General features: G+C 31.9%; 1 protein-coding gene across 3 annotated transcripts in view; it reads left to right on the forward strand.

The window, feature by feature from the left end:
- LOC145277766 (gamma-tubulin complex component 6-like) overlaps positions 1-27,171 on the forward strand; it is a 97,697-nt gene that overhangs the window by 22,492 nt on the left and 48,034 nt on the right. For all 3 annotated transcript variants that reach the window (XM_080129509.1, XM_080129508.1, XM_080129510.1), the window contains exons 8-17: positions 5,579-5,703; positions 7,791-7,821; positions 12,763-12,959; positions 13,158-13,365; positions 14,632-14,927; positions 15,768-15,834; positions 18,057-18,166; positions 19,124-19,215; positions 22,833-22,984; positions 24,892-25,034. In XM_080129509.1, coding sequence (XP_079985635.1) covers positions 5,579-5,703; positions 7,791-7,821; positions 12,763-12,959; positions 13,158-13,365; positions 14,632-14,927; positions 15,768-15,834; positions 18,057-18,166; positions 19,124-19,215; positions 22,833-22,984; positions 24,892-25,034 — 1,421 coding nt within the window. The remainder of the gene's footprint in view (positions 1-5,578; positions 5,704-7,790; positions 7,822-12,762; positions 12,960-13,157; positions 13,366-14,631; positions 14,928-15,767; positions 15,835-18,056; positions 18,167-19,123; positions 19,216-22,832; positions 22,985-24,891; positions 25,035-27,171) is intronic.

Here is a 27,171-nt window from a genome sequence, read left to right on the forward strand (position 1 = left end):
AGAGAAAACATTTAAAAAATTTTCAAATTGAAAAAGAAATTATATCTACATTTAAAAATACTCCCACCTGCATTGAAATTCTACTTTTGAGCGATATTTGTGAACCCACTAAAAACAAAATTATTTTAGAATTTAGGATGGAGATTTAGTAACCCATATAAATTTCGGGCAATTATTAAATAAATATCAATTGAAAATAGCTTGTTGTTCAAGAGTCTTTTTAAAAGCCCCCCCCCCCAAAAAAAAACTATATTAAAAAGAAAATTTAAATGTGAAGGGTTCTTTAAAACCAAATAAAATCGATGTCTGTAAGTTATGAACATGCTTTGTACTACTGTTTACATATTGAGTGTTTCTTTTTACTTGCACCCCCCCACCCTCACAGAAAGTACAGTTAGACACAAAGTCGTTTTTAAATATGGGGAATATCCAGCTCCCAAAAGGGGCACTTTTGGTCGGAACAAAAATTAAAATTGCCTCGGTCATTTCTCCTTCATTGAACGAAAAGAGGTGAAGTGTAGCACCAGAGCAGATACTAAACTTTGTTAATGTTTCGGTTGATGTGACTTCGAACCAAAATTCTGTGTAGATTCTCGATTTCAACCGAAAAGTTCCCACATTCGAGAGCTCAAGACTGAACAATTAGTATGTTAATATTTTTTTGATTGGGGTGGGAGATTGGGGAGTTCTCTTCCACAAGAATCGGGCTCAAATTAATTTTCAATCGATATTTATTCAATAATTTCCCTTTTATTCCTAGCTGGCGAAAATGGCCCTTTTCCGTTGCCCAATTTTCTTAAATTCCTAAATTTAATATAAAATGATCACCCGTTTCCCAGCCATTCTAATCATTTTAAAGCAGTTAACTAATTTTTTTACCATTAACTCACAACCCAATCGGCAAAATCATAAAAACACAAATAATCGCTTTCTTTTTTGTATTATCACGGACTTAGGGTTAGTAGTAGGAAAGGGCTGTGTCGTTTATAAAATGGAGAATTGAACTTTTCTTTTCGCAACAAAAGTTATAATTGCAATGGGTGAAAAATGAAAACGGAATAAAAAACACCAATAATTTCACGATAATACCTTATTTACATCTTTGTACCGTTTTACACATAACTATTTAAAAATGGAATATAAACATTGCCTATAAACTCTCATGATTATAAAAAGATAAATAAATATAAAACTATTATGAATTTAAAATAGAGGGTCAATTTCACAAATAAATTTAACGTAAAATGAGCTGCTTTTCCAAAACATTGTAGTGTGTTACCAATTTTAAATTATGTGCGCTTATTAGAGGAGGAGGGGGTGTCTACTTTTTAAGCGATTACACATGGTTTTACAATGTTGCAAATCGAACTTAATTTAGTGGGAAACAATTTAGTTAATATCAATAAAGAATTAGGGTGGCCAGAAACGATGATCATTTTAGGTTAAATTTATATTTGAAACTGATCTCACACTCTAAATTCTAAAATGATTGCGCCCCTCATTAAAAAACGAAAATTAAAAAAACAAAAAAACAATTATATTCTACGTACCCGTTATGGAATGAAGTTCTCATAAAAAATTTCACTTAATTTCATCAAGTAGTTTTGTTTTTATTGCTAAAAGCATTCATTCGAGGCATTCGAAACAGTCAATCTAAACTATGCCATTAGCATTGATTTTGGTCAGAATATAATGGATTGCTTCCCTTTGATATCAATTAAGCGATTTATTAGAGAAATTCCATGTTCCCGAGATTGCAAACAAGCTGTAAAAACAAAACTACTCGATGAAATTAAGTGAATTTTTTTTAGGAGAACTTCATTCCATAACGGGTACGTAGAATATAATTGCTTTTTGAAATTTTCGTTTTTTAATGAGCGACGTAAACTGCACAAGTACCATGATCGCTTTTCTTTCCGTCAATTAAAAAAAAATGTTCTAACACGTAATCTATAAAAGTAATATTTCATTTTGGAATTTAGCTGCGTGTTAATCTACAAAGTTGTTGTTGTTGTTGCCGTCGTTATCATTGTGGTGGTCGTCGTCATCATCATCATCACCATTTGCACTTCGTTTTGTTTTTGTTATGTTTTATTTTTTATAGCAAAGTAAATCAATTTAATAACCTATCGAATTTTTATAATTAAAATAAAATTTTAGTTCATTCATAGAGAAGGCACAGAAAGCTCACGCAATCTCGCGTTAAAAATGTTTTTCTAAATAGTAACATTATTATTTAGAAATTCGTTCGTAACAATGAGAGATGGCGTTATTAAATATGTTGTTCTTACATCGTTTTCTTATTTTGACTACCAATCTTCGAATATTTTCAAGCAATTTATACAGTAAATACGAACTGATACAATATAGCTTTGTTTTAAAATCAAAATAAATGTTTTGTTGTCTTATAATTTTTAATCAATTACAGAGCAAACATTTGAGAAAAAATATACGCGGACATTACCCAGGGGTTTATGTAATAATTTGAAAATTTACAAAAGAAAGAAAACAAAAACAAAACAAAACAAATCTCTAATTAAATATGTATAAATTTTAAAAGAATTGGAATCTGGAATTGGATTTGAATCGGAAATTTTGAAAGGAATCATTTTGGAATCATCCCATCACTAGTAACATTATTGTTTCTCGAGAAGTCCATTTATTCCTGAAATAGGTAAATCAACTTAACCTGTAACAAAGGTAAAATTAGAAACAAGTGATTAGACAAGAAGACAATACAGAATGGAATTTGAAGACAGTTAATCTGCTGAACCATGAGGACTGGAGAGTGAGTTTGCAAAATAGCAAAAACGTCTCATAATGAACAATAATTATCCAATCAAATATTTCTATTGATGTTAATAATCTCTTATATATTGTATATACATTTAGAGATTACAGTTAGGATATCTGCAGTAGAACGGGCTTGCCTAAACCCATACTGTTGGTCGGACAGAAGTTTAGCAACTGTGGTGTGGTAGACTAGAGCTTGATTAATTATGGACTCAAATATTTTGGTGAAAAGAGGAGGCTAATGGAGCGATAATTTAATGGGTCAGTTCTTTTACAACAATTCTTGCAAACTGGTACCACAGAAGCAGTTTTCCAGTCATCAGGAAAGCAAGATTCATTAAGGTATTTGTTGAAAAGTTTGGAGAGGACTGGAGCAACCTCAGCAGAGCATTTTTTTTAATAGCCTAGCAGGGATGAGATCAGGTCCACATGCTTATGAGGTATCTAGGTTGAGGAAGGGTGATTTTCAGATCATCTAGTGTGGTTTTTGTCAGCAGAGAAAATCTCGGAGGGAGTGGTTTGCTGACTTCAAAGTAGAGTTGGAAGCAAACCGATGGGCAAGCAGATTAGCCTTCTCGGTTGCCATGCAAACAAGTTCAAGATTGTTCGATAGTGGGGGAATTGTTTATTGCCCATTATTTACTACTGCTACACTCTTATAGATTTTCCAGAAATCACAAGTTTCTAATTTCTGTGCTTCAATGCATTTTCTGACAGTTTTGGTATATTCTCTCTTGGCGGTAGCTATTTCCTTCTTACAATCACTTCTAGCTTCTATAAATTTTTGTCTATTTGTACTGGATTTATATTGGATATATCTGCTGTACGCATGTTGCCTTTTTAGCAATGGCAGCTGCACAAGTAGAATTAAACCATTGGGGAGAGTGGGGTTTGCTATTGAACTTACGTGTGGGAACATGTGCTTCAATTGCCGCTTTAAACCATTCAGTGGTCTCAGTTGTGCACTGTTTAGCAGGAAGAGAAAATATGTTTCTCCAGGGAGCATCTCTGATGGCATCCCCGTCAGCCTTATTGTAGTACTTTGTCATTTTTAGCAGTGGCTCTTCAACTTGGGGTTGAGAGTTTAGGGCGATCTATCATTATCACGACATGATCAGCATTCCCGAGAGAGCAATGGGCATTTGTTATACAATTCTCAGAAACTGTGATCAGAAATAGGTCTAGAAGTGAGGCTTGCTACTCCTGAGGATCTGGGAGACGGGTGGGAAACGTTACTGTCTGTGTTAAGGAATAGGATATAGAAAAGTTACGTGTGATGCTACCAGCTGTGTCAATGTAGTTAGAGAAGCCAAGCCAATTACTGTGGTGGACATTAAAGTCACCAAATACATGTATTTGAGCACTAGTGTATTGGGAGAGTGCTACATCTATGCTGTCAGGGATGTGATGTATTAGAGTACAGTCTTGGGTCGAGGGAGAGCCTTAAAGAAATTATAATTAGCTATGTTATAAAATTAGTCTAAAGCACATGAAGGCCTGGTTGTCTGATTCTCATTTAGATTCCCTAGTTATGGGAAGGTGTTATGAATATAGATTTCAAGTCAGGGCATGTGTCTGTCAGTTCTTATGACAAAGTGGAAGATAACCAGACATGTTAAAGTGGTTAGAGGGGATGGAGGAGTACAAGTTAGTTTCACTTAGCGCTAAGATATCTTGCGGAGTTTGCTAGGAGAAATGATTCTACCTCATCTTCTCATATTCTTGTTTTATTTATCTGATTATTTTATTACTTCTCACTAATGTTCATTTATATCGAATGATACTACAATAATAATATTCCTAACAGGAACCTAGAGATGAAGAACGTGATTTTAATTAAAACAACTTCTTGTATTTATAATTAAAACATATATTAGTAAAAAAAAAAAAAAAAAAAAAGAACAATAAAAAAAATGGTAAGTTAATGCATTGTTCATGTTGAAACAATGAAATTTTATTACAATACAGCAGAACCCCAGGATACGGCATTACAGTACAGTATAAAATACACATGTATATAATCAAATAACATTATAAATAACACCGTAACCAAGGGCCGGAGAAACATTGAATTCCACATCGTAACCTGAAAAAAAAACGTATCCTAGGGCTATCGTATCCTGGGGTTCTACTGTAAACAATTGTCAAAGAATTGAAGACAATAAGTGACTGGAAGTTTGAAAGGATGAAGGAAAAGTCACATTAAATGAATAAAAGTATATTTAAAATGGAAAAATGTTCTCTAAAAGCATCTTTTAAGAATTTAAATTTGAAAATAGGCAAAAAAAACTTTTGGAACCACAAATAAGACACAAATATATTTTAATAAAAATAATTTTTTTTTGTTTTTAAATATTGTTCCTCAAAGTCTGAAAGTTTGCTAATAAATGTAAAAGTATTGCTTTTTTTAAAAACAATTAGTAAGGTCTTTTTTTAAAAAAAGATGTTTTTAAATCTTCCAACAGCAACTAGACAGACACTCTGATAACATCAAGAAGAAAAGAACCTTACTAATTATTTTTTATGATACCATCTTTGTGGTTCCTTTTCTCTCTATTTTCAAAGTTGAATATATTTATTATTACTTTCTAAAGATTGAAACCTAAATGGATGTTCAAAAATATTCTATGAAGATTTTAATGATTAACAGAAATGACACTTGTTTTTTTATTTTATTTTTGAAAATGTTTCAGATGTAATTGCAAAATTATCCAGAGTTAATTTTATTTTTCCATTGTTTTTCTTCCATTTTTGTAACAAGTTTCTTTTTTTTTGCACATTATAGAATGTATTAAATGACCAACATGAACAGTCCACTCAAAGTACATTGTTTGGTGCACTTACACAGAGGAATATCTACACCTTGAATCTAACCTTAGAATTACCAGATTTAATTCCAAATCAACAAAGGTTTGTCATATTATCATTATTATTATTATGTACTCATTAGGAGTTTTCACACAGACCATCATCAAAGATTTCTCTTTGGAAGAGACTCTAGGGAACATCAAAGCTGCTCCCTGGAGCCCGAGTGACAAATTTCCAGTACTCTCTACCTCTTTCAATAACTTTTGCAAATTAATTTGTGTTATCGCAACAGCCATTTACCATTGATTTCTTGCTGGCAACGACCATTGGCCTTCATTAGAATTTGGGTGGCACTAAGCCTTTCCAACGTCCTCTTTACACTCATCCAGTGGAGGTCTGCTTAGTGCTTTCTCTCCCCTGTCTTTCTATCCTTTTTAGCTCTTCATGACTATTTAGTGTGGTGGCAGTTGATGCTAACACTTGGAGAAGGGTTAACTTACAATTTCAATTTTCTTCATTATGTGTGGTATTTCTTTGTTTTTGTTTTACAGTTTTACTTGTAGTTTCTATATGTCCAATTGGCGTTTGTATCTCATATGTATTTGTTTCTGCATGCAAGGGTTCTCTTTTAATATTTCAGCCATTTGCATTATTGTTATCTATTGTATCTTCTTAGCCATCTAATTCCAATTTACCCCTTTTTTTTTTTTTTTAGGGATTGCTCCTAACGCTACTACTATTTTTGGTATTATCTTGACTTCATCCTCTATATCCCTTTGAGCTCTCTGGCCAGTTCCATGTATTTGCTCCGCTTCTCTATCTCCTTGATATTTATCCTGTGGTCTGCTGGAATGGTGAAATCTACGATCTGGCAGAACTTTTCTTTCTTGTTAACTTTTATGACCTCTGATCTCCTTGCTTAGATGGGTTTATCTGTTTTGTAACTTCTGTTTTAAAGTACTACTGCCAATTTGTGCTTCTACCATTTATCTGTCTGTTCAAGATGCAGTTGTTTGCTTAATTCTCAGTATATTGTCTTCCTCACTTGATTGTGTCTGTCTTTGTATTCTTTTTTTGGCTAGTTTGCTGTATTTGCTTATGTGATTTATCGTTTCATCTCTTTGTCCACAGAGTCTACATTTGCTGTTTTCTTGTGTTTTGTCACTCTTCATTGTTTGATGTGATTGGTTTTTATTGTGTTATCTTGTGCAGATGTTATTAGAGATTTAGTTTTTCTGTTTAGATTTCCTATTCATAGCCATGTACAAGTGTTTTCATTAATCTCATCTTTGTCATCCTCATGAATAATCTATGTAGTCGTTTCTTTTCCCATTTCTTTTCTCGTTTTATCTCTTGCTTCTTTGTTTTCTGTCTTCATTTCTTTCAGTGTTTCTTGCTGCAGTAATTATCCTTTCTGTGTTCTGCATTATGTATTTTTCTAATTCTTTTCTTTGTGTCATTCACACAGTCTTCTATACAAACCGTTGTAGTAGTAGTGATAATATAGATTTTCTTTGTATATATTTTGATCACAAAAATACTTACATTATTCAGACTGCTGTTCTCACATTATTTTTTAAAGTGAGAATAAAATTCAAGATGAGAACAGTAGTCTGAATAATACAAATTATCAATCCTCATTTAAAAATGTTCAATTTAAAATTGCTAAAAATTTAAATCAAATTCCATTTTTATCATTTCAATTCGTATCAATTTTCATTTAACTCACCAAATGATCCATCTCTTAATAAATTCCTTTCTATCACTCTTTTTCTGTCTCTCAATGTATGATGCTTACCCTCCCCACACTTGCTCTTATTTTATATGGTGCCTATCACTCTCATTTTTGTCACTTCCTCTCTCTTTATTAACAGTTGAAGATAATATAAAAAAAAAAATAAAAAGATTGCAAAAGTCCATTATAAACACCAGAAGCTATTGAACATATTCTGAAGGAAGATTGAGATCAATTGGATTTTGGATTTTTTTCTTTTATATTTAACTGGTTTTGCAAACTCACTTTTTCTTGATTCAAACAATCTAACCAAAGTTGAATGGGTGGCTCAACGGGTTCCATTCTTTTCTCATAACTTGTTAGATATTCCTATTCATTTGAAATTGAATGTCACTCATTTCTAAGAGATTGTTTAAATATGATTAAATGTATTTTGTTTCTTTTTTCATTACAGAGACCTTAACTTCCGGAATCCATCCTGTTCTGTACGTATCATCACACATTTTCTTTATTACACCAAGAATTTATATAAAAGTGTTATTAAGTCTATTTTCCACTTACCTTTTATTTTTGTAATTACCATTTAAAGTTTTTTTATTTGCTTGATTATCCCTTTTCTATTTCATTAGGTGAATTTAAGAATATTTGTTATAAAATTATCAATTTGGAAATTCTATGGGTTTGGAATGTATCCTGTTATTATTTCAACTATTTTTGGCATTGGCATTATACACACACACACACACACACACACCCATTTATATAATATGTATACAGAATTGAATAAAAAATAAAATAAAAATCTGTTTATTTGTAATTATGCCAAACACTTTTATTTATATTTCTCAGTTTTGTAAATTGAAATTTTACATTCATTTGAAAAAAATTGTTTTTTTCTCAGTATCTGTTTCAATTTTTAATTTTATATTACCCGATCATAAAATATACCTAAGTATGATATTTTAATTTATGCAGATAGTGTATGCATCATTATAGAGTCAATTCTCTATTGATTATTATATATTGTACCTAATATATAGTAGTGATTTCAGAAGTAAAAATTAAAAAATATGTGATTTTAGTGTCATAAACTAGAAGTGAAACCAAAACGCATTGAGCTTCAGCCATTACTGTTTGAACTATTGTCAGATGAATAAGAAATAGTTAAAAATGAATAGATTTTAACGCATTATTGTATATATTTGTGCATGCATACAAATAACATGTTTAGTCGATTTATGCCTGCCAAGTTTCAATTTTTTTTAATTTTGACCCTTAGCAGTTATTTTTCTGCATAAATTAAAATATCATACTTAAGTATATTTTATGATCGGGTAATATAAAATTAAAAATTGAAACAGATACTGAGAAAAAAACAATTTTTTTCAAATGAATGTAAAATTTCAATTTACAAAACAGAGAAATATAAATAAAAGTGTTTGGCCTAATTACAAATAAACAGATTTTTATTTTATTTTTTATTCAATTCTGTATACATATTATATAAGTGTGTGTGTGTATAATGCCAATGCCAAAAATAGTTGAAATAATAACAGGATACATTCCAAACCAATAGAATTTCCAAATTGATAATTTTATAACAAATATTCTGAAATTCACCTAAACCAAATCAGAGTTGTTCCACAGGTACAAATTCCCTATGTATCAAATTTCAAGCCTGTAAACCAAACATTGACAGGAGTTTGTCAGAGACTGTTCCTAAGACAGACGAAGTTACTTTTATAATATACTACCAGGTCGCCTGCTATTGCATAATCGTAAAATACACTTAAATATGATATTTTAATTTATGCAGATTCAGTATTTATTATTATACAAGGTGGAATGATAAAATTGTTCCTCTAGAAAAGACGACAGGATTCCATTTCCCTTTGATGAAAACGTTTTTTTACTAGTTAGCCAGTTGTGTACAAATCCCAAGAGCTGATAGAAGCCTTTTATCATGTCTGAAAGTGACGCAATGTTCAACGAATGAGATTGGAGATGCACCGCTATACAACTCATGCTCTCTACCGATCCAAGTTATGACAACAGCACCCTCAAAATGCCAATCCGGATGGTTCAATACTTAAGGGCATAACTCAACGAACTTTCCAGCCGCGGTTATGGTCTTTGGTATGGTTTCAAGTGGGGACCATATCATGCCACCTCACATCTTTGAAGTCAGCTTGAAAGTCAACACCAAAGTGTATATGGATGTGCTAAAGTGGTGATCCCCTGGTGCAATCATGTGGCCACTGGCAGACCCGTGATGTGGCAGCAGGACTTGGCGCCAGCACAAAAGTCCAAAGAGACCCAGGCTTGGCTTCAGAAGGAGTGTTATGACTTTGTACCCATCTCTCACTGCCCGCCCCCTGTTCCTCCTCCGACCTGAACCCCCTGAACTACTTCATTTGGTCATACATCAAGAACATCACCAACATAACCTCCCGCAGCACCAAAACCAGCCTGATCACCACCATTTGCCGAGCTTCCGCATCGAGATGGTGATTGAGGCTGAAGGTGGCTACATTGAATAGATGTCAGCTACATAATCAAGTTACCTGAATTGATTTTTTTCAATAAAGGTTTTAAAATAAAGCTGTAGTGTTGTTTTCTTTAGAGCGACAAATTTATTGTTCCACGTTGTAGAGAAAATTCTCTGTTGATCATTATATTGTACTCAATGTATATAATAATGATTTCAAAAGTTAAAAAAAAGACAATGACATCAGGTGGAATCAAAAGAAAAACATTCAGTGCTCCAGCCAGAGTTGTTATTTAACACTTCAGCATTTGTCATTAGCATCATTTGTCATTACCATAATTTGTCATTACCATAATTTGTCATTACCATAATTTGTCATTACCATAATTTGTCATTACCATAATTTGTCATTACCATAATTTGTCATTACCATAATTTGTCATTACCATAATTTGTCATTACCATAATTTGTCATTACCATAATTTGTCATTACCATCATTTGTCATTACCATCATTGTCATTAGCATCATTGTCATTACCATCATTTGTCATTACCATCATTTGGCATTCCCATCATTTGTTATTACCATCATTTGTCATTACCATCATTTGTCATTACCATCATTTGTCATTACCATCATTTGTCATTACCATCATTTGTCATTACCATCATTGTCATTACCATCATTGTCATTACCATCATTGTCATTACCATCATTTGTCATTACCATCATTTGTCATTCCCATCATTTGTCATTCCCATCATTTGTCATTCCCATCATTTGTCATTCCCATCATTTGTCATTACCATCATTTTTCATTACCATCATTTGTCATTACCATAATTTGTAATTACCATCATTTGTAATTACCATCATTTGTCATTACCAGCATTGTCATTACCATCATTTATCATTGCCAGCATTTGTCATTACCATCATTTGTCATTACCATCATTTGTCATTACCAACATTTGTCATTACCAGCATTGTCATTACCAGCATTTGTCATTACCATCATTTGTCATTACCAGCATTTGCGATTACCATCATTGTCATTACCAGACTGTCATTACGAGCATTTGTCATTACCATAATTTGTCATTACCATAATTTGTCATTACCATAATTTGTCATTACCATAATTTGTCATTACCATAATTTGTCATTACCATAATTTGTCATTACCATAATTTGTCATTACCATAATTTGTCATTACCATCATTTGTCATTACCATCATTGTCATTAGCATCATTGTCATTACCATCATTTGTCATTACCATCATTTGGCATTCCCATCATTTGTTATTACCATCATTTGTCATTACCATCATTTGTCATTACCATCATTTGTCATTACCATCATTTGTCATTACCATCATTTGTCATTACCATCATTGTCATTACCATCATTGTCATTACCATCATTGTCATTACCATCATTTGTCATTACCATCATTTGTCATTCCCATCATTTGTCATTCCCATCATTTGTCATTCCCATCATTTGTCATTCCCATCATTTGTCATTCCCATCATTTGTCATTCCCATCATTTGTCATTCCCATCATTTTTCATTACCATAATTTGTAATTACCATCATTTGTAATTACCATCATTTGTCATTACCAGCATTGTCATTACCATCATTTATCATTGCCAGCATTTGTCATTACCATCATTTGTCATTACCATCATTTGTCATTACCAACATTTGTCATTACCAGCATTGTCATTACCAGCATTGTCATTACCAGCATTTGTCATTACCATCATTTGTCATTACCATCATTTGTCATCGCCAGCATTTGTCATGACCATCATTTGTCATTACCAACATTTGTCATTACCAGTATTGTCATTACCATCATTGTCATTACTTAGCTGTCGTTAGGCAGCTCAGATGGTAATAGATAAAAAAAAAAAAGCTAAAAATGAAGCAATTTCAAACTAATGATGGATATGAACACATAGAAGTTATTTGATTTACTCTTGCCAGGGTCAACTGTTTTTTGCAATTTTGACCCTTTAGCAGCTAGTTTTACAAACTAAAAACCAAATCAAAAGTGTTCTCAAGGTCCAAATATGCAATATATAAAGTATCAAGTCTGTAGACCAAATATTCAGAGTTGTTTAGTAATGTTTCACACACACAGACAAGGTCACTCATATATCTATATACTTATAAAGTTGAGTTTTTTTCTCACCCTGACATTGATATTGAACCCTACTTTTTTTTTTTACTTTTGAAATCACTAATATATATTTGGTGCAATCTAATAATCAATAGAGAATTGGCTATATAATAATAAATACGAAATCTGCATGAATTAAAATATTTAAGTGTATTTTACAATACTGAGTGACCTGCTAGTATATATATATATATATATATATATATGAAAACATGTCTGTGTGCGAGAACGTTTTCATCCTAAATTCTATGCAATTATGCACGGTGTAGAAACTATGCATAAAATTACATAATTAATGAATGCTTTTCAAAGGAATATGCAAATTAGTTAACTTCCATGAAGTTGTTTGAATATCAATGACTATATATTAAGAATTATATTAATATTTCAATTTTTAAATAGAAATAGTATGCTTTTAATATCAATATCAGTGCGAGAAAAAGCTCAACTTATATATATATATATATATATATGTTAGTCTTTGTGACCCCTGATCATAGAGAATCTGTTCCAAATCAAAGTTTTTCAAATATATACATATTTTCTTGGGATCACAATATCCCAGTGGTGTGAACATTCAGCTCCTTACTTTGTTTTAGTATCATCTGCATGTCCGATTAAATTTTATGCGTCTAGTTCTGATAACCTAAAACTAGTTGATAAAACTAAACGCATACATACATATCTCCAATATTAGATAAAATCATTCTTTTGCTTTTTGTATTTTTTTTTTCTTTTCAGTTGTCAGATGTTGCCAGCCCTTCTTCATCTGACAAAGGTTACCATGAAATGTCACCTACAGAAGCTGGCAATTCTAGTTATAATCTCTATCAAAGTGATAGCGGAATCACTTTTAGTTCAGACAGCTCAAAAAGTATTTGGGAATTGGCGTTGAATTTTGAACCCAGCAAGCATTATACCTGGGAAGTCGTTGGAAAGTAAGTACATATTTCTCTTTTTTGCTTTCTTCTTATTTTTATTTTTCAGTCTTATGTACTCTTGAACTTCAAAAGTATTTCCAATAGTTTGAAAAGACATTAACATTCTTTCAGCATGTATATATGTATATAGTTCTAAGAGTCTGTTTACAAAACCCAAAATTGTAAATTATGTGAATTCTTCACTTTTATTTACAGACATCCTGGCCTGCAAGAGCGTCCATATTTGTCAGAGGCAGGTCCTCGGGTAGTCGATGAGCTCTTTTCAATCAAAATGAATGAATTGTCTTTAGTTTGTCCGAATCTGAAGAAACCATGCCAAGTTTTTGTCTCTTTGAAAGAGCTTATCAGCGATATTATTCATCTTCTTATTGGTGTTCCTTCAAACATTTTTCACCTGAACAAGGTAAATTATACTTTGATGGTTTTTTGTTTTTTTTTATATGTACTGGTTGGATTTTTATTTGTTACATATTTTCATTAATGTTTATGGGTAGAACATTTTAAAATGACATTAAACAGCGGCTACTAGGGATGTGATATCTCCACCTTTTTCATGTAAATTTACAAAAGTAGAATTCTGTTTAGATAGGCTATTTAACATATGACATTTAACATGACCTGCATAAATAGTTAAGAATATATTTGAACAGTATGCTGCTTATTCTTTTACAAAATTGAATATTTCTTGAATAGAATTTTTAAAATAAAATTTAATTTTTTCGATATCATTTCCAAATTGTTATAAACCTATAACTAATCGTTGTGAAGGTAATTTTTTAATCTCTATTTATGAAATTATTAGATTTAAGCAGCTTCCAAAACTTTAAATTTAATACATAAGGATTTACTAGTAATTTTAAAGTCAGAAATTACTTTCTGTTTGACAGCTTAAATACTGCCAGATTCTTTTTAAATTCCAAAGGGTCATGAAGTAATTTAAACTTTAAAAAAAAATCTATTAAAAAAGACTAAAATTACAGGCCTGTTTATGAAAAAATGGAAATGTATTATGGTGGATTTAATTTTGGAAATATGTTTTTAAAATAGGATTTATTAAAAGTTTGGGTGCTTGTTTAGATATAGTTGACAAATCGATTTTTTTTAAATATATTGTTTTAAGCAAAACAATATTGCATACTTAATTGTCATGTTGAAAATAGTAATATATTCAAAAAGTATAAAAACTTATTGTATAGAACAACTGCTATCGTTTTTAGTGAAAAAAAAGTCTATTGCGATAGCAACAAATATTGCAGCCATGACATAAGTAATCTAAAATATTCTTTTCGGAGTTATGTCCCCTGGGTCTAGACTCCTACTGTCAACTTTATAACGTACAAGAAAAATGCGACTTTGCCCAATTTTCCATAAAAATTACTTTCTACTCACTGATTTTTTTGTAAGTTTTGAATATATTACTATTTTTTGCATCACAATTAAGTATGTAATATTGTTTTTGCTTAAAGCATTCTTTTAAAAATCGATCTGTCGACTAATACTTTATGCTATTGAGTTTTATTTTCAATAAATTATAGTTAATAGTAAATCAAAAAAAATGTATTAGTCACGTAGAGCCAAAAAACATGCACACAATTTTATTGATGAAAAGAATAAAATTTAGGAAATGCTAAGTAAAGACAATGGTATTTTTTAACTTTTTTTTTTCCAGGATGAAAACAAGTTTTATACAAAGGATTGGATTTGTATCTCCGGATTGACACCCACAGCCCTTGATAGTATATTGAGTTTGTATGTTGAGACTGGTACCATATATCACCGGCTTTCACTCTTATCGCACCCTCCGATTTGTAAATTCTCTGACAGTGGTGGACTTACCTACCAAGCTTTCACAAGAGCTGTAAACAACTATCTTCAGTATTACCGGGCAAGGATCCTCTCCCTTCCGACTGATATTACCTTATTGCAGCTCAACTTTTACTGTCATCGTCTCATGAAACAAATGAGGTAAGTGAAAACTGAAGAGAAAAAAAAGCATAATCGGATTGTAAGGAAAAATAATACCAATCTCTGTGAAAGGCGTATTGCTTATCTGTACTGAGTTCTCTGTGGATGGTCATCAGAATTTGGAAATTGTCGACTCCTTTTGCTCACGATATGATCTTTGCTGGTGAAGGATTCAAAATTTAATTAAATCTGCGTATATGAAATATATGGCACAAGTTCATGAGCTTCCCCCCATCTTAACCTTGTCGCTAACTTTCACTGTGTTTACATGGTAGTGCTCAATAATAAGTATGGCTGCATATTTATTTAGTGTAAATTTTTACTTGTATAAACATTATTGGCTACATATGTGCACACATTTCAGCTTCAGCCTTATTAGGCTAAGTTTCATCTGGCCAAGTTGTTAGAATGAAATTGTGAATTAAGAAAAAAATTTCAAAAACACAATTGGGGAGTGGGGTTCCTGAAATTATGCACAATTGGCTTTGATGGTCTTTGAAGTTTATCTTTCATTGTTTTTATTATCTTTATATTGCTTTGAACTTTTCTAAACTCACACATTCAATTGTAAGTAGCAAGTTATGGTTCTAATAACTGATGCAGATGATGGCGCTAACCATCCTGTATCTTAGTGTCAAGAAAAATTTTGTTAAAGAATGCAGGTGTTGAGTTATTAATAAAACCTCAGCATCTGACTTTGATAAGAAATACAATGGTTTTCCAGATATTTCTGACATGTGAAAATGAATTTTATTCTTATTGATTCTGGTTTGAAACTTAATGTATAAATTGCTCGATATGGCTTGTATTATTTTTCAGACTATGCTTTCTTTTTTTCAGGTTTATGTCGGGTGTGTGTAAATGTGATCAATATGACAGAAGCAATAATAATTCTACTTTACCTGTGGTAAATCTATTTTCTTCTAAATATTCTCTTCCACTTTTTCTTTTGATTTAAACATATTGAAACTGAAGAGTTGTAGGTTTTATACAAAGAGTTTACTTGAGTAGTAAGGTTTTTGTCATTGGTAAGTGCCTGCTAAAAGAGCTTTTTCCCCCAACTTGCCATGTAGGATGCCAGAAACTGAGCTTAACACTTGCGATTATCATGCAATGATCATTGCCAACAAGGTTGGTGGGTGAGACAGCCTGGAAATCATTTGCAGGACATATTGCCTGTCACGATGAACCTGCAGTAAGACTCCTATTCTGATCTATGGATACAAAGGGAAGAGCTGGTTGTTTATAAGTCACACAAGACGATCATTGAGGCAAGGAGAAAACTGGTCTGCTAGGGAGTGTTGGTAATGACCAATTGAAATCTTTGGAACTTGAAATTTGTCAGTATTTCACCTACGTATACTGGCATTGGATGATTCAAGAAGAAAAAACTTATATTCTATTCTAGTGATTATGTTTTCTGTAATCCAGAAAATAAAAGTGAATGAAAATGTTCTTAACAGCAACAGGATTGTTTTTGTTTTTTTGTTGAACCTTTTTTCTTCTTCATCAGTTCTTTTTCTTAACATGCAGGTTAAGGAGCATCATCTACACTGCTGAGGTAACAGGTTAGCTACATGCACAGAAATATTCATGAAGGTTTATTTGAAGTAAAAGTTTTATGAAGGATACCCTTCCTTGCCTAATGCTTTTTTTGTGGTTGACACCAAATGTATCACAAACCAAGATCAATAGCCCGTACTTAATCAAGTCAGTCAGCTTTTATGGTGGCCGACACCCACTAAGTTTTAACTTTACATTTGTATACATTTTATAGAGATCTACCTGACTAGAGCATATCTTATATACACCCTCTCAGTAGACTGCCAGTTGGACTATGTATTGGTATTCGCAGTAACCTCCATATCTGAAGGCCATTACTTTGTCCACCACTGAAGACATTAGTAGATAGAAGATAGTCACGCCATACTACATAAAAAAAAATGGTAAAAATAATTTTTTATGGGATGTGAGTCCTTTGCGTTTTAGCAGAATTCGACTTTATTTTAATCCAGAAAAAATGAATTTCCATTTAAATCTCTTGAACTTCTCATATATGTGAGTTTTCAGTTTTTTGATTAAAGTCCACTTTTTTATTTTTTTATTTTTTTTAAATATGAAAACTTGATTTTTTGTTTCCCCTCTTATGACAGTTCTCTCTGAAAATGTTAAGTTTTCTGTGAAGATTAAGACTTCAAACAATTCATGATGGGGTAGGGGAGTTAGATGACTTTTGTTTCATCAAAAAATGACTTTTTATCTCCCCCCCCCCTCTCTCAAGATACTTGGTGATTTTTCTCTTAATTTTGACTTTCTTGATTGAAATTGATTATGAAAATAGATTTTTTGTGCTGCCCTCTCTCAACACACGAACATAAGGTGGTTGTGGCTTCTCAGGTTGGGAAATTTTTGAATTGAAAGCTATGTTTAATTTCAGAAGAGTTTCTGATGAGTAGCTAATCTATATAAATCCTGAAATAAAAAGAGTTAGCTAATCTGTATAAGTCTTGAACTTTAAAATTTTGCAGACAAAGAGCAAAAAATTATGTGGGGGGATTTCTAAAAGATCCAATACTTTTTACGGAGCAATTCCAGTTTCTGATTAGTTGCTAGCAGAACGTGGCTCCATCTGATTTATAACTTACTATTTCAAGCGTCTATAAGTTTCTTTAATCATACCCTCATTATATAAAAAATATTTGAACAAAATTCATCTCAATTTAATCTTTTTTGTTTGCCATTGCCTCCTCACATCCCTTATTTTTAAAGGATGTTTACATACATTGATTATCCAGTCATGGTTTGTTATAATAAAAGACCAAGGGAAGTTTCAAAAGGTATCAGTGTTTTCACTCTTCACAATTATTTTCAAAGTAATTGCTAAAATAAATGGCAACATTTAACTATTCTCATGCATTATGTCATCAGGATTATGCCATAAAATTAGAATACGTAAAAAGCTTTTCCTACTGACAAAATTACTTTCTATTTTCAGTGGTTTTTGTGTCCATAGACTTCAGTCACGTGCACATAAACAGAAATAATTAACTTGATCAAATAGATATTATAATATAGATTTTGAAATGTATTGTTCTTTGTTTGTAAGGAGCTTTTTTTATATCGTTTCAGGGTTTGAAATTGCTGAACTATTTGTACAAAACGACAGTGGAATCATGGGATACAGACAACTACTTCCTTTTATTGTCTCTTTTCCAGACATCTTGTATCCCCTTTGCTTTGTGAGTTAATTTTTTTATGTTCCTTGCATTTGATTGTGGTTTATTATGAAATAATTAGAAAACCATAACAATTTATTATTGTTTGTTCATTTTGTATATCATTGTTGTTTTTTTTCATTCCTCCTTTTTATTATTTTTATTAAAGCTGAGTGAAGCAATCTTTGTTTCCCTAAAGCTATTTATCCTCACTCTATATTGATTAAACCACTTGAATGTTTTTTAACATCTGAGCATTTCTTCTTAATTGCTTTATTTTGCCAACTTATTTACATATTGTGTTCATACACACCATAAACACTTATGAAAATTAAATAGCAAAATAAGAAGTCTCTTTAAGTCTATACTAATAAGAATAATAAAGGAGAGTGACTTATTTTTAGTTGTGTAAGAAGAATGTCAGACCTTTTTAGGATTTTAACAGACCTGTGAAATAAATTCAATTTGATTTTTAGCTGGTAAAAATAGTTGCTAAGGGGTCCAAATTACAAAATTGGAACTTGGCAGGCATCAGTTAACTTAAAATTTTTACATTAAACTGTGTTAATTATTAAAGTTTTGATATCCATCTATCCTTAAATTATATGGTAGGAAATACCATTGGAGAGTTAAATGTTTTGGTTTCGATTCTAGCTGATGGTGCCCAAGTCATTTTTTTGTTTTTAACTCTTGAAATCACTACTGTATATTGGTAACATATAATAATCCACAGAGAATTGGCTCAATAATAATAAATAGGAGATCAACATAAATAAAAAATATATTAAACCATAGTTTTTGGTCAGACAATACTGGGCAGCATGATAGTTCAATGATAATTCAATGTGGACATTTGTGAAAGAAAATATATTATTAAAAAAGAAAAAAGATCTTGTCAATAGTTTGCTCCTCTGGTGGAAAATGGCTGAAAATGTTGTTTTTAATTATTTTAAATGACTGTGCTTTCTCTCACTTTTCCAGATATCTTCAAAAATGGATCTTCGATGGTGTGTGCAAAGATGAATATGGAGAGTTTATGATCAGAATATCGGACAATGCCATGCACATGTCAGGTCGGTTGATTCGTGTGTATTTATGAATATATATTATTCAAATTATATTTTTTAGATCTGGATCATGGAAATGATGTTAATAAGCAAAGAAGACATTGCATTACCATAAGTATCTATGTCTGTTGAGCAATCTCATTTACCCTTTAAAACTGAGCAGATCCGTTAAGCAGATGTTGACGACATGCTTTTCTAGCAATACCTACTGACCATAAACAATTTACATAAGCACAGATTTCAAAATGGTTCTGTGAAAAAATAGTCATATTTTAAAACCCAGAGAATCTTAAGTCCTCAAATTGCCACCATTTTGTTTCAAAATATCATGCTTAAAATTAATGCGGTTTGTGGTCCTTTTATAAAATAATGGCTTCTTTGAAAAGGAATGGTTTTCAAATACACTGAACTTTCAAACTTTAATTCTAGTGACGTTTCTGAATTTTTGAGATAAGGATTGGTTATTTGTATTATTATTCATCGGACGACTGTTCTCATCTTGAGTGTTATTTTCACAACGTTTCGGTCGATATAACCTTCGATCTTCTTCAGGTGTATCTTGTCAAACTCGAGAATTTGGACGGAATTTCGAGCGGAACCCTTTATTTACTTCACTGGGGTAGTGTGCTCTTTTTCTGGATAGAGGTCCTAAGTAATTTGCAAATGTATATTTTGGTCACCCACACTGAGGATTGAACCTTCAACCTTCAGGAGAATATCACTTTTACAATTGCGCCATGGGTCCTTGCGGACAATTCTAGTACAAATTTTAGGAGCCTTAAACCTACTTTTTATTTCTATTGTAAATATCACCATTTATTACTAATTATTACTATATATTAATGTATATCTATCTCTATACTTATTACTTGTATATATTAATGTTTTTACTTATTACTTGTATATATTATTTATTGTTTATAATTACTGGTTCCCATAATATCATATTGAATTCCATACTAGGTCTACTTAGCAGTTGGTTATTCCCCAGCATATGTGCTGTTTCTTTCAGTCGTCTTACTCTCCACCGTTCCTCTCTGTCTATAATTCTTACTTCGTCCCATAATGGTAGATGGTTTCCCTTTTCTTTCCAGATATGGTCAGCTATACCTGACTTTTCAGGTATATATGACTGTGTATATGAAATCCCATGTAAATGTGGAAAACTATACAGAGGTGAAATGTGTCGTCTGTTAAAAGTACGGTTAGAAGAACATCGAAAATCTGTAGTACATGGCTGAGGGGAAACAGAGCACGCTACCCCTGTGAAGTAAATAAAGGGTTCTGCTCAAATTCCCGAATTCGGCAGAAACATTCCCGAGTTTGACAAGATACACCTGAAGAAAGTCAGAGGTTATATCGACCAAAACATTGTGAAAATCACACTCAAGATGAGAACAGTAGTCCGATGAATAATAATACTTTAATTCTAGTCATGAATGACTTTCTAGCCACCAATTTAAAAAAAATGAATAAGACTAGCAGGGAGAGAGGAAATATGTAAAATATTCTTAAATATGATATTTTAGTTTGTCCAGATTTCATATATATTATTATAGAGTCATGATTTCAAAAGGCCAAAAAAATGTATTTGGGTAGAATCGAAAGTAAAAGCATTCAAAGCTGGTGACGTTACCACTGTACCAACGTGACACGCATATGAACAGATTAAAAATAAATTAAGATGAATGTACAAAATGTATAACGATATTTTTCAATTTTAACCCATCTTTGACCCCTTAAAAACTATTTTAATCAGTTAAAGACCCATAAAAGAACGATCCATAAAAATCTAATCATTTGAGGCTTCTATAGCTGCTCTGCAACTTTAAGTTTCGGAATAGTTTGAAAATATGGAGACAGACAGACAGGCAGACAGACATATAGCCTTTTATATATTAGATTTTACTTTTTTACACGATTACATGTGATCATCCTAAAAATTTTATCGAAAAAAAGAAAAGGAAACAACAAAAAGTAATTTAAAGGGGAGAGGGAATCAGTTTTGCATATAAATTTAACATAAAGTGATCCCCCATTTCCCAACCATTTTTAAAAGTACGGTCTCCAAATTCTTATTATATATTTTCTAGCTGAATAGTTAATAATAAAAATAATTACTCTACCACTAATTCTATGCCTTCCTTAGAACATGTCATGCAATTAATCTTAAATCTGAGTGACAAGCCCTTCCTCACTCTAAAAAAATCCTACCTCTAGCCCTAGTTGCAAACTTACCCTTTCCTAAAAGAAAAACTCCTTTATCCCTACCTCTAACCCTAAGTCCGAATGGCAAACCTCTAAAACAATAACTCTCCTTTGACCCCACCAAATTTGAGGTGAAGTCCCCACTGAAACAAAAACCCTCTTACAATCACACATAATTGTCTAAAAAAAAAAAAGCAAAATTTTATCACCCATAGAAAAACAATTTATTAACTGCCCTAAAATGCTAGAATGGCCTTGATATTAAAGATTACATATGTATATGAAACTAATCCTAACTCTAAATTCTAAAATACTTGTTTTTTTTAATTATTCTTGCCAAGTTTTTCAGGGTATTCTCACCTAATTGCCTAAAAAGATAGAATCTCATATTGTTGTGTAATGAAAAATAAATTGTCTCAACTCCTCACCAATGCCGCAATTTGTACCAACTTCTGTTAATTTGAACCGTAATTCACAACACCAACTCTCAACATCTGCGCTCTCTTATGGCTATCAAATACTTGACTCCCTGTCCTCTCCCATATGTCCACTACTCCCTCATATGCAAATTAATACCACATCTTATAAAGAATCCATCTACAAACTTAAGTTTATCTTTTCCTTTTTTTTTCCTTCCTCGATCCTGTCACTTGACAGGCTTAACAGAGGTACTGCTGTTTGTGTGAGTAGTATGTTTTATTACATTTGTAGAGGCAAAGGTTTGGGAGGTAATTTTGTGGAAGGTGTTAATCTACAATAATACCAAAGAAATCTTGCAATATACTCCTTTTTAAACAGTCCTCATATGAAATTTCAGTTTCTTGTACATAAAACACATTACAATTTAACTAAGTTTTCTAACTTAATTTTTTAATTGATATGTAGGACTCCGAACCTGGGTGCAAATATGCATTTCGGTACTTGTACAGTTCAGTCAAGACATTAAAAAGTGAAAATATCGAAAAAAAGGTTATATTTCATGTATCCGTTATGAAACGAAGTTCTCCAGAAAAAAATTTCACTTAATTTCATCAAGTAGTTTTTTTTTTTTTTTTTTTTACAGCGAAAAAACAATTTGTTATGATACCGAGCAAAAGGTTCGATTTTTAGGAAGAAAAGCTAGAATTAAAGATGGGAAGGGAGTGTCGGCACTTTACATTGAGTTATCTCCTCATGGCATGTTGTTCAGCTTCAGCAAATTTCACAATGGCTGACTTCAACGCGCTCTCATTGGAACGTGTTTTTCTGCTGTAAAAAAAAAAAAAAACTACTCAATCAAATTAAATGAAATTTTTTTTCGGAGATCTTCAGTCCAAAACGGATATTTTCATTTTTTAATGTCTTATGCAAACTGTACAAGTGCCTCCTTTTCTTTTTAATTTAAAAGAAAATTTTTTTTTTTAATCTATTTTTAGGTAATGAAAACTGGAAAACTGGTTTTCAGCTTGAAACGTCGACTTCAGCTGATAACATTCCTGAATTCCTGGCTGATATCATCCCAGATATGATCCCCGATATTTTCACCTGTGGACAATCCCTCAACTTGTTACGTATTTGTTGCCCACAGGTATAGATATTGTATTTTTTTTTTTTGTTATTTTTTTAAATTTGATTATTTTATCTTCTACCTGACAATGTTTTCATGTATAAACATAAAATACTTCGAAATTTGTAGAGATTTGGTTGTACTCTTTTTGTTTTTATAAGTAAACATTGACTTTTTCAAAAGGTTATGTTGAAAGATTTTTTTTTAATCTAAAATTCAGTGCACAACTAAAGTTGTAAAATTTGAGCAATTTTTTTTTAGTTTATATTATTTGGATTATTCAAACTACTATTCTCATCTTGGATGTTATTTATAAATAAGAACAATAGTCTAAATAATCCAAATAATGCAAATTATCAATCCTCATCTAAAAAAAATCCCAAACATTATTTTTGAAATGTCATCAGTTCAGCTATAAATTTTCTTTTGCAATAATTGCATTAAAAATAGTTTTTTTCTTTAAAATCTGAACTACTTAATTTATCATCCGATATGTCGTTCATAATTTAACAACTTTAGTTGTTGATTTATTATTTTTGGAAATTCCTCATTTGAAGGCTTAGAATTCTGCAAACCTTGTTAGCTGAATAAGTTTGAGAGTACTGACATATAAGAAAAAGACATTACAATTATTCACAGGCAATGTGCAGCAGTTATAACATGTGGGTGTCTTCTTGGGCTTATCTACCTTGAATGAAACTGCTGATGCCATTCCTCCTCTTTGTCTTCTTTCTTTCATTCGTATCATTTCAAGGTTTAATAAATATTTGAACTTGATCCAACTATTCTCAGTCCTCTCACCAGTTCATCTTTCAGCTTTCTACATTTATTCATTTAAATATAAACAAAATAAAAGGCAAATAACGTAAAAAAAATAGACACAATGGCAATTAAATTGTTCATGTGTTAATTCATAAGTTCATGAAAGTTTGACTTTTCCTCTTTTTAAAATTATTGATCACATTTGTAGTTGGCCTACAATAAAACAGAACAAAATGTGTATTCGGTGTAAAAGTTGAGCCATGGGTGTGTGTGTGTGTGTGTGATATTGTCATGTAGTGTAGGAAAAGGAACACAAAACGTTGTCCATCGCTAGCTGTTTGATTGTATTGATTCCCAGTAATTTTCTTCTCAGTTCAGTCTATTCTTGCTCGCCTTTTACTCGAATCCCTCTGATCTCTCTGAGGAACCTCCAAGCTGCTAACCCTTTATGTCCACTGTCCCCCACTGTAAACTGTCCCTAACTGTCGTAACTCAAGACTGTTTATAAACTGTCACAAAACTCATTCCCATCTTAGAGCTGTCTGTAAACTAACTCTGAATATGTCTGTTTTGTGTTTGCCACACCTTGATTAACAATTGTATTTCAGATGGCCTTTTTGTGCCTTTGTGCACAAATTCCTCTCTATTGTCTTTCTCCTAAACTTACTTTCTGTGACTCTCCTCTGCTTATCAACTTATTCTTTTTGTTATAGTTTTTCCATTTTTTTACTTCCTAATACTTTGTGGGGGGGGGGAAGATCGATAGATATAAAGGGAAAGGTAGTTTACTTGAAGCATTGCTGGTAAATAACTATGGAGAAGTATAAGGAGGCCATAGCAGTGCAGAGAACCGGCAGTTGAATTGTTGTGGCATATGAAAATAAATAGACAAACAAAAGGTCTTGTTTGTTTGTTGTTTTTTTTTAAATAGTTTTTCCTCTTTTTTTTTTTTATTTCCTAACACTTAGAGGGGAGGGTTTCATGGTTTCACACCTTATTATTTTTTATTAGCACATCCAAACTGTTTCTCTTGTATTTGGAGTTTTCAATTAAATCCTTTAAACATGTGATAATTCAATGAAATGTTTGCTACAATTTACTTTTCTTATTGCCTCCCCTCTGTAAACGGTTTGTTAAACTTAAAAAAGTGTTTATCTCATTTTCAGCATTTTATTTGTAATGTGGACTGCAATGATGTGCCACAAGTGCAGTTCTTCCACTCACAAGCTGAGCTAAAACAATTACAACAATATTGCCAGTGTTATTTTAGCAAGATGAATCAGATTGCCGCACAAAGAATACAATCAAGGTTTGTCAACAGAAGTTTCAAGTATTTTATCACAAACTACCTGTACCTACCTGGTGTTGCTTGGAAGTCTTTTGCTTTCATTTTTGTTTTTTGTTTTTTTCTTTTTAAATCACATAAATATGTTCAATTTTATTTTTTTAATTTTAAAACTTGTTTTAGCAGGATGAATCAGGATTTAAAAAAAAACTAGACTTGTCAAATCAGTAAGTAGGTCGATAAGGAGGAGGAGAGTGTTGATTAGGTGCTTGAGAGCGGAATTAGCTATGTCGTATCAGGTTTGTGTGTGAGCTAAGCGGAGAAGAGTGAATATTAATGAAGCCTACAATTTAAAAGAATTTCATTTATTTTATGCGATTACATTTTTAATTTCAATATTTGATTAATAGTAAATAAAAAATATTCACCTTCTAATTGTCAAAGTTACTTGATGCAAAGAAAACGGACACACACAGATAGACCCATGGCACAACAGATAAAGTGCTGAGTAATTATCAGTTCTAAATGACAGTCTTGTGGAGGTTCAAGGTTCAATTCTTAGTATAGGCAATACAAAGAATATAATTAGAACTTACTTAAATTGTAAAAATTAAAAAGTTCAGAAAGTTAACAATAATTTATTACTGAATCAGTTTTTTTTTTCCATTTTAAATTAATACAATATATCCATAAAATTAGATAGTGGAACAATTCAGTTTAGCTCTGTAGATTAAATAAAGGATTCAGCCCCAGTTGGTTTCCATCACAACATGTGTGTGTATATATATATATATATATATATATATATATATATATATATATATATATATATATATATATTAGTGATGAGACAATTCCAATATTTTTCCTGATTCCGATACAATTACCTATTTTGGTACTTGTACAGTTTAATCAAGACATTAAAAAAATGAAAATATCAAAAAAAGGTTATATTGTATGTATTCGTTATGGAACGAAGTTCTCCGGAAAAAAATTTCACTTAATTTCATCAAGTAATTTTTGTTTTACAGCGAAAAAGCAATGTGTTATGATACCGAGCAAAAGGTTTGAAAGGAAGAAAAGCTAGTAATAAAGATGGGGAGGGAGTGTTGACGCTTTAACTGGAGTTATCTCCCTTTGGTGTGTTCAACAAATTTCATTATGGCCGACTTCAATGCGTTCTCATAAAAACGTGTTTTTCTGCAGGAAAAAAAAAACTACTTGATCAAATTAAATTAAATTTTGTTTTGGAGAACTTCAGTCCAAAACAGATACAATATACCTTTTTTTTTTCATTTTTGAATGTCTTGATTAAACTATACAAGCACCCCTATTTTGATTCAGATTCTTTTAAAATCTCTAAATATTTAATTGTAGAGTTTTATTTAATGTTTTTTTTATTACCGTAAAAGCCTACGTAATATATGTGTATGCATTTTTGCAACTGTAACAATACAATTGGGAGGTGATATATGTATTTTAATTTTATTTGTAGTTTAAAATCAATAACTATTTATCATTTTTTTTACACACATCTTAAATCTGAGGAGTGGTCTACCAGTTAGTCTGCTGCTGGTTGAGAGCTTGCCATACAGGATGTCTTTGGGGATTTGGCTATCCTGCATGCGAACGATGTACCCTAGCTAGCGCAGACGTCTCTGGGAGAGGAGGGCAAATATGCTTGGGAGATTTGCTTTGACAAGGACGTCTTTGTTTGGAAGGTGGTCCTGCCATGTCTCACTACAGTAGAATAAGAAGCTGAGAATGCAGGCTTGATACACCCTCATCTTGGTCACATGTTATTCCACACTCTCTTGGTCAGGCGGGCCATAGTTGTAGGTGCTTTCCCGATGCAAGTGTCCAGTTCAGTATCCAGTAAGAGGTTGTTGGAAATGGTAGAGCCTAGGTAAGTGAAGTCGTTCACCACTTCCATTGTATAATTGCCAGTGCATATGCAGGGGACGTTGCTGACATCTTAGGCCATGATATTTGTTTTCTTGAGGCTTATTGTCAGACCAAACTCATTGTAAGCATGGGCAAATCAGTCAATAAGTTGTTGGAGGGTTTCCTCAAAATGGGCAGCTAACGCTGCATTATCCGCGAAAAGCATTTCCCTGATAAGGGCCATGCGGACTTTAGTTTTGGCACGTAGACAGGCCAG

Source organism: Euprymna scolopes, chromosome 6 (genome assembly GCF_053919585.1).
Source record: "Euprymna scolopes isolate OS-2025 chromosome 6, ASM5391958v1, whole genome shotgun sequence".
NCBI lineage: Eukaryota > Metazoa > Mollusca > Cephalopoda > Sepiida > Sepiolidae > Euprymna > Euprymna scolopes.